This window comes from Neopsephotus bourkii, unplaced genomic scaffold, assembly GCF_033783945.1.
Source record: "Neopsephotus bourkii isolate Nb327-2 ecotype Australia unplaced genomic scaffold, CSIRO-AGI_Nbou_v1 NB_673, whole genome shotgun sequence".
NCBI lineage: Eukaryota > Metazoa > Chordata > Aves > Psittaciformes > Psittacidae > Neopsephotus > Neopsephotus bourkii.
This window is the reverse complement of record NW_026901172.1, coordinates 1,266,659-1,276,093: the sequence shown is the minus strand read 5'-3', so window position 1 is coordinate 1,276,093 and position 9,435 is coordinate 1,266,659. Positions and strand designations below refer to the sequence as shown.

Sequence of the window (9,435 nt, the reverse complement as noted above, 5' to 3'; positions counted from 1 at the left end):
ACCAGGTATTTGGAAAACAAATAAGCAGGCCAAACTGATCAACAAGGGAAAGCATGTATACAGCAATGCCGTAATCTGTAAGTATGCCATCTCCTCATCTGAATGCCTTACTTCAGTAATTGAAAAATAAGACCCATTCCATATAGTACTGGACCTCTGTGGTCATTAAGACCACATTAAGACCATGTGAACTTCATCATTTTTTGATCACCATACAAAACATAACTGGCATTGATCCCATCTCCTTTTGAACCTTGCTAAGCATGTGTAGGCAGTGGAGAACCTTCAATAACCTTCAAGACTCTACCCTAAAGGCAAGGAACTTATTTGGAAGCTCCCTCCCAATTTCAGAAGTTGCTCTCTCTGCTTCTGGGATTGATAGAAACATTGAAATCACTTTATTTCAAGAAAGAAAGGGCATTAACCACACTGTACTACATTTTCTTTAAAGACTGATCTTACTGTGGTTATGGCAATTGAACATACAGTCAAATTTAAGTGTGTCTGTCGTGTGCTAAGATGGCTCTGGCAGGTCTGTCAGCCATTACAAGCTGGCTAATGCATCATAATAAAGGTAGCAAAAAACTTCCAATGTGGTAAAGAATCAATGTCAAGTAAGAACAGCTATTTTACCTCTCATTGTATCAAACAATCCTGCCAAGGATGAACATATTGCCAAACAGGTTTTTACTGCTTACAGGCAATGATTTAGGAGCAAAGACTGGAAGACCAACATACATACTTCAGCTTTTCCCTCCAGATATATGATCATACACTTTGGATTTCAAAATGCCATTTCATAATTTCTCAGACTTACAGAATTCTCACCTTCCCTCTCTAGAAACAAAGCTCAATACGACTCCTAATTATAGGCTCAGCTAAGCAAACAAAAGGATTGATTGGAAGTAATTACTTTAGGAGTCTTTTTGCTATGTAGCCTGTGGTATGAACTAAGAATATCATTCTGCCACCCAAGGAAGGCGAAGAACACACTGAACTTTCTTTCAGTATATTTAAGTGATAGACATAAGTGCAAAGGAGGAAGAAAAATGGTAATGCTCACTTATGCATGAAATCTATACTTAGTTTCTGTGACTCTCTGCTAATCATAATAAATTACTATTAATGAACTGAATATGTCAATCAAAATACTAATTTACTGAAGATTCTGTACTATTTCTTTTCCAGGAATCCCTCCAAATTTGGCAACCTTGTAATCACAGTGACTTCAGCTGCCCCATCTGTCTTCAGACAGCTACTCTCCCAGTAGAAACCAACTGTGGACATCTATTCTGTGGTAAGTTTCCTGGACCGATGGTGCAGTGCTCAACCGGGCTACAAAATCAGGCAGTTCTTACAGAAATCTCATGTCCTACTAAGAACCAGGACCAAGCCATTCTCCCTGGAACTAATAATGTAAGTGCTCTCATTAGAAGCAGGAGAAGTCCCATTTTTACACAGAATCACAGAATGGTTTGGGTTGGAAAGAACCTTAAGATCATCCAGTTCCAACCCCCTGCCATGGACAGGGACAACTCACATTAGACCATGTTACCCAAGGCCCCATCCATCCTGGCCTTGAACACTACCAGGGATGGAGCATTCACCACTTCTTTGTGCAACCTCTTCCTGTGCCTCACCACCCTCACAGTAAAGAACTTCTTCCTTGTACCCTACCTGAACAGGATACTGTTAAATTACAACACAAACTCATGGAATGGGTAAAACGCACCACAAAATCACACAATTTGTACTCAGCTATACAAAACCGCCAAACAAACAAATTAAAAACACCACAGTTAGAAAACTCAACAGTCTAATAATCACACACTGTATAACTGAGATAGATAGGTCAAGATGTAACAAAGTCTTACCTCCAAGCATGAACTCACTTCTGGGAAGACAGCTTGTCTTTTTAATCAACAGCCTAAAAATCTAGCTAGCCCATAAAATTAATTCTGATTGTGTTTATTGGTGAAAATTGATGTGCTAGGCTTAGGTCTGATTCTGTTCCAAACTTGCTTCCCGCGAGAAACAATTGTGTAAAATAAAGGAATGGTCTAGAGCAATGTGGCATCATTACACTGGCTTGTGGTCCTGTAAAAGCTTTCTAAACATAATGAAAAATAGTGGAAGTTACATATTAAACAATTCAAAAAGTGAGTTTCTAGTCATGTATAAAACAACTTTTAACTTTTTAATTGATTTTTAAGTAATCTTAAAATCTCATGACCATATTATGTAAATGTGGGTTCAAAGACATCTCATCACGATGCATGCTCAGTAACTGGGTATTCCAGCCCAGGATCTGGCTTAACAGAAAACAGACAGATCCAAATTCACAGGGTCCTTCTGCTGAGGCTGCCCACTGCCCTGTCCTTCCCAGTGCATCTCTAGTCACTGGATAATCTAAGTAAACCCAGAATTCTCTAGCTAAATGTGTCTGCTAAATGCTGCCTTTGAGGCTGCTAAACCATATGGTTAGGATTACAAAATTTAAATCATTTTTCAAAGGGAAAGCAAGGATGAAGCATGGAATACTGGAGGGAGTTGTTCATAATTGCATTTATAAAGGGGATTTCAGGATTTTTAAGGCTCACATTCTGCACTGTTAGAGCCAATGCTTTGCTTCTGCTTTGAAAGGCAGCAGGATAAGGCCACCAGCACACTTGGAGTGAACACTGCTCCTCTCATACCTTTGAGATACATCGTCCAGTGAACTTACAGGTGAAGTTTACAACCTTCCTGCCCCAGCTGCTTATCAGGTTCCTTTCTATATCCCCTCATCCTCACAGCAGGGCTGGGATATGATGAGGCTGAAGCTGCCTCAGGAGGTTTTTCAGGGCTATTGTGCAGCACATCAGCAATGTCTGGCAGAAGGGAAGGCAGGCAGCTGGAGGCAGTACTGTCTGATACTGCAAGAGCAAGACACATCAGGAGACACTGCTCAGAATCATAAAGCTTCTTTCTACTGCTCTGGCATTTTACAGAGACTCAGAGCAAGTGCAAATTATAGTTACAAGCGATCTACACTTTTTTTTTAACCATATAAGAATGTTATAAAAAGACATCAGCATAAATGAAAACAAGGGGCTGTGTTGTTGGTGTCTAGTGCAATAAAAGCACATTTTTATCTTTAGGAAGTGTCATTTTTCTCTAGATTGAAATGATGCTCATACAGCCCATCTTCTCATCACCACTGCCACTCTCTCCATCCTCTGAAAACACAACAGATCAGTGCATCACCAACAGCTAGGGACACTATGTAGGGCTCATCTCCCTCGTGAGTGACACCATTTAATATTTGAAGTTGTTTCATGTTTTTATAACACTGTTTTATAACATACAGGAAAAGGATGCTTTGAATGTAACTCACTCCAAGACAAACAGTAAGCATATGGCCTCAAAACATGTTTCAAATAATGTCACAGTAGTACAGTTTCAAGTACAAAGACAAACATTAACAACAAAGATCATAAACTTCCCTCTTTTCTGGCCTGGTTAATTTTCCCTTTTCCATCTGTGAATATGACAAAATGATACAGACTTGATTTTGACTTGATTTTGAGATCTACAGAGGAGAATTGCCATATACAAGCTTGGAATATATTGTTATTGTTAGCTGTGTATACTTAGCCAGGCTTTACTTCCTCAAGTACACCATCACTTATGCTCTCAAGCATCAACTCCAGTGCACTGCATTATATATTAGGACGATGTTTATATAGTAGGAGCGGCCTCTATAACATGTCTGGTTTTCATGTCTTAAACCAATAAAATTTTACATTGGGCTTATCAAAACCATTCTGTGTAGATCTAAGTCTGGTGTGACTGAAGTCAGTAATAAAACTTTTCTTGATGCCCTGTGGACCAGAGCTAAGGCACTGCTGAGCTCTCTTAATAAATTCCACTCTGCTAAAAGTTTTATTTAAAAAATGTGGTCAACCCAAAGCTTTTAAACAAGATTAATGTGGACTTATAAAAAATGTCTGATTTTATTATTAGTAGTAATTCATACAGTTTGTCCTGGAGTTTTCCTTTTCAGCTTCAGTTTGAACCATATGTTCAGGAAGTTCAACTGAAAAGTGATCCTTGAGCAATATTATTTTTTTCTAATTAACAATAACCACAGAGGTATTTTAGAGAAACCTCCAGCCTCCCTCACAAGGCCGTGCAGCAGCCTACATTGAATCGGGATTTTGTCTAGTTTATGAAAAATGCACCAAAGCACAAATAGGTCAACTTCAGAGGAGTCCTTCCCTTCCTGTTCTACTCAGCAGAGGATTCTGCATGCAGCAAATTTTACTTTCAGAAAATCATAGAACCTTAAAATGGTTTGGGTTGGAAGGGACCTTAAAGCTCATCCAGTTCCAACCCCTGCCACATGCAGGGACATCTTCCACTAGAGCAGCTTGCTCCAAACCCTGTCCAACCCCTTGAACACTGCCAGGGATGGGGCAGCCCCAGCTTCTCTGGGCACCCTGTGCCAGTGCCTCAGCACCCTCACAGGAAGAGCTTCTGCCTAAGAGCTCAGCTCAATCTCCCTTCTGCCAGGTTAAAGCCATTCCCCTTGTCCTGTCCCTCCAGGCCCTTGTAAACAGCCCCTCTCCAGATTTCATTTAGGCCCCCTTTAGGTAGTGGAAGACTGTTATAATGTCTTCTGGAAGCAGCCTCTTCTGGAGGCAAAACAAGCCCAGCTCTCTCAGCCTGTGTTCAGAGGGCACAGGGGTCTTTTCTGGAAGCCCTTGAAGAACTATGGGATCTCTCAGCACTGCTATCACTGGGACTGAACACAGGTGCAGCACTACAGCCGTGTGGATGATGACACAGGATCTGGACCCAGCAGGTCAAAGTGGTTCCTGAAATCAGGTGTGATCCTTGTCAAATGCCAATAGTGGAGTGAAAGCTGGAAGCTGCTGCCAGACTTCTTTTATACATACCACACGAGGATTTAGCTATAAACACAGCTACAGGCTCAGCCAACAGCGCTGTATGTGCAAACAAAATACAAGAGTCAGAAAGAAAAGCCCTGCACTCAGATGAAAATGAAAGTTAAAAGCACAAGTCAGAGCAAGGTTTATAAAAAAACATCTTTGGGCCAAATTTAACATCCTCAGTCCTAGTACAGAAGATATAACTGATGGCAGCATGAACAGTTTTACACTTGATTTCAAAAATGGTTTCTCCAGCATTCTCCTTTTCAGTGACAACAGACAAAACAAGTCTGGGTGCAGAAAAACCCTGCACTGAGGGCTCCTAAAGACTTCTTGTTAGGACACGGAGTACAAGAAACTACTTCCTGGATATTCTGAAGAACAAAGAGCATTGTTCAATTCAACAAAACAATTCCATCAAAATGGCAGTGCAGCATTCTGCTTCTGTTCTCACGGGGGTCCTTGTCAAATTTGATCAGTTTCAATGCTGAGAGATTTTTTCCCTGACCTGTCACACTGCACACTGTGCCCGGGAGCTGAAAGTCAAGCTGGGCTGCTTCTGATTAGATGCTATTTATGCTTTGCTGTTTTTGCTGTTATTGCCAGCACTGACATTCACATATGTCAACCTCTGCTGTCAGCCGTACATGCAGTCTAATCGCGCTGTCCTCAGGTTCTGCCCCTTTTGCACACCTGAGACCCCAGCAGGTTGCATCTGGAAATTAGCAGTTGTCTGGGTTAGAGGAATCAAAAAGAATAGAGCAACTCACTTTCAGAGATACGCAGTTCTAGGAGGGTCAGAGCTGAAATGTGATAACAGGGGACAAACAGGCAAAATAGCCCCATGTATGGTACTTCATCACCAAGATGTATCATCATAGAATCATAGAATTCTAGAATGGTTTGGGTTGGAAGAGACCTTAAAGCTCATCCAGTTCCAGCCCCCTGCCACAGACAGGGATACCTTCCACTGGAGCAGCTTGCTCCAAGCCCCTGTGCCCAACCTGGCCTTGAGCACTGCCAGGGATGGGGCAGCCCCAGCTCCTCTGGGCACCCTGTGCCAGCGCCTCAGCACCCTCACAGGGAAGAGCTTCTGCCTAAGAGCTCAGCTCAGTCTCCCCTCGGGCAGGTTCAAGCCATTCCCTTTGTCCTGTCCCTCCAGGCCTTTGTAAAAAGTTCCTCTCCAGATTTCTTGTGCAACAGGGAGGCTGCATTACCAGGCTGTGCCCTGACTGCTTATTTGGGGTAACTGGCCCTCACAGCCATTAAAAACCATATGGCTCTGGAGGAACTCAGTCTCTGCGTACCTGCACTGCTTTTGCCCATCACTGCACTCTGAAGGGTACCTGTGTTCCTGACTGCTTCAAACTGCAATCCAGGGAGCTTTCAGATTAAGACCCTATCCACAGGAGAAAAAAATGAATCAAAGTTTTTCTTGGGATGTCCCTGTATCTTTGCATATACCAGTGTGGAAGAGCTAAGGCTCCATTTTTACGCAGCCACTTTGCAGAGTAAAACCACATATTGAAATTAAGTGTTATGAATTAATTATGAAATGAAAATAAAATTACATTCATTTTCACAATTAGTTGTAGAAAGAGGGTTTATTAATTCTGATAACCTCCTGTAAACATTACATATCCTCAAATATATTTCATGTATCTTGATTTCCTTTTTGTTGGTAGGTTCCTGTCTGATCACCTACTGGAAACACGGTCCCTGGTTAGCAGCAATAACCTGCCCTCTCTGCAGACAAAAGGTAAGACTTACCTCTATCTGCATTATGATACGTACAAAATGACAATCCTTGAGCTCTTAAGATCAACTTTATTTATTCTCTGATTTTCCGTGGCATTTCAAACCCCATTTAGACTTGAATGACCCTGCATTTGACACATGCCCCATCAGGCAACTCTAAAATATTAAACAGACCTCCAGCATTTTACTTCTGTATATTTTGTTGAGTCTCTGGGATAACATACCAGAAAAAGCAATATGGAAGTTCCCAATCTCGTGTGACCCTGGTCAGAGCCTGCCTGTTGTACTGGAAGGTTGGATGCAGGCTGCAAATGGAAAATGTTCTTGCTATTGTGGAACTGACAGAGCTGGACAAAAATCCAGTTGTGAAAGAGAGACTCTGGAGACATCAGCACTACAGAACATTGTCCTTTATACTGGATATTCACATACACTGTGCTAATGCTGACCTTTTTCTTATGAAGGTGGTTCTTCTGGATAGCATCTCTTGTGAAAAGAAACATGATAAGCCAAGTAAACAAATTGTACATGACATCAGAGATTACAACAAGCGTTTCTCAGGGCAACCTCGACCTGTAAGTATTTATAAATCTACTTTGTCTATTTATAAGTCTACTATAAATTTACTTTGTCAGTACTGCATAACACGTAGAGGATTGAAAGAAACCTAGCAATGAAAACTAGTTTGTATCATGATGTGAATTACCTTTTTTGCACGTATTGGCAATGCCATAGTGGAAGTGTTACCATCCACTGCTGGGTCCAGCACCTTCTAGTGAATATGCTTCTTGGAGTTCCTAGCTCAGAGGAATCCTCCTCCGATTGTCCTGGCAGAGAGGAGAAAGCCGTGTAGGATGACATACAGGAAGCAAAGCAGAACTAGAGATGGTCAGGCTGGAACTTTCAAATATGAACTCAGATTTGAACTCCAGGATTTTAATTTGCCTCTAAAATTTCAAATCAGATTCCAGCTTAGAAAGCTGCTGGGTTTTTTTCCCAAGGTATTTCCAAATTCAAATAGCCCACACTGGCTCTGCACTTGCTTAAAGCTGGAATCCCAGCTGGTACAGAGATGTGATAGGCAGTGGAAATGAAGTGAAAGATGAGGGTGGAAGTCACAAGTGAGGGTGTAAAATATCATCAAAACAAATCTTCCTGAAAGATCACGGGGCCTGAAAGGGCTGTGGAGTCTGTTTCAATCTACAGACTAAAGTAAGCACTGTGGATAGGAGTATTATCTTTCAACCCAACAAACTAACATTAATGAGGAATAATCACTCAGTCCTATAGTTCCTGCCCATACCAAGGCAAGACTTGAGGTCTCATTTTCAAGCACTCATAGCCTGCACTTGATGCCAGATTTTAAATACAGGCATATACTCAGCACAGGAATTAAGACCCAGTTTCCAAACAGGTTCAGTGTCAAGCACAATACTTTCTTGTGGGGGCAGTGGGGATTCCTCTCAGAAACGGGGCAGAGTAATCAAACAGCATAGGGAGATTTGGACAGCACAGAAAGCTTCTGTGTTCAAGAGACCTTTAAAAGTGCTTGAGAGAGACACTGAACTGAAAGACCTGCATGCATCAGAATGCAAATTAATGTAATTAATCTGAATATTTAGTTTGCAGATTACCTTTATGACATGCCCTTATTCCTGACTCTTGCCTTGCGAGGAATCTTCACCTGGGGTGTTCTGGTTTGGCTTTTTTTCCTGCGAGTTGCTGTTTGCTCCTTTGGAACTATCATATGCTTGTCTTCCCCATTTGACATGAAGCCTGGGCCTCTCTGTAGGACACTTGGAACCGCTGATGACATGGTGGTTGTTTCCCTTCTTTTAATTTGCATGATAAACATATGTCAGCAAATTGCACCTAATGGGGTGAGTATGGCGAGGTCTGCAGCTCAGAGCATGCTGTCAGAGGCCTGACTGACTCAAACTTGGATTCCTTGATCAAAGTTCACCAAGCAGTGACAGGTTTCTGATTTGGGGCAGAAGATGATAGATTTGTCATTCTGCCTCTGACAAAGGCTGAAGCAGGACTCAGCAATACTTGGCATGGCAATGCGCAAGCACTTAGAAAACAAGTTTTCCTCTGGATACTTGCTGAACTCTTTCATGCTAATTTTTCTTTAACTTACCTTCATACAAAGTGCCTGAGTTGAAAATGCCTAAAGCTACGAACAAAGCTTAAAATTACAGTGCCAAACAACTTGCAGTTGAAGAGTTTTAGAACTCTTGAGCTTTAACATTTTACATCTTGGCTCCATTCGAATAAAATCTTAATTTGAATATTTAGCAAACTGTGTAATTTGCTAATAAGGCTTGTATAACACAAGGAATGTTAGATAGTATCACTACAGAATCTTGTATTAGTGCTCTGTGTTATCACAGGTGATCACACATCCACAGGGATACAGATTTCTTACAGCTCTGCAATGAGAATAGCCCTGATTTTAAAATGGATAATACGGAACAGGTATTAACACTGGCTTGGAACACAAATGCATCTATGAAGTAGAGGTATTACAAGGGGAGAAAAGCATTAAAAAGTCATGCAAGGAATGTGAACAAATCTCTTTTTCATATAAGCCTATGCAAGGTACATCGCTTCCTTTTGAACTCTGTACCTCTGAGCTTCAACAACATCAGCATGACCACTTGTTTCCTTTCTAGACTTCATACACTCCTTGTGATTGCCTTGTAAGTCTTATGCCAGTTCAGCCAGAGAGGTCAAGGCTGAT

At 41.5% G+C, this 9,435-nt stretch overlaps 1 protein-coding gene across 1 annotated transcript; it reads left to right on the top strand.

The window, feature by feature from the left end:
• Window positions 1-1,158: 1,158 nt before the first annotated feature.
• LOC133212267 (E3 ubiquitin-protein ligase RNF170-like) lies at window positions 1,159-8,748 on the top strand (the record flags this gene model as incomplete). The annotated part of the gene is made up of 4 exons (XM_061353469.1): window positions 1,159-1,297; window positions 6,620-6,693; window positions 7,157-7,267; window positions 8,315-8,748. Coding segments are annotated over 4 exons (630 nt in total), but the record flags the coding sequence as incomplete, so codon positions are not given.
• Between the last annotated feature and the right edge of the window lie 687 nt (window positions 8,749-9,435).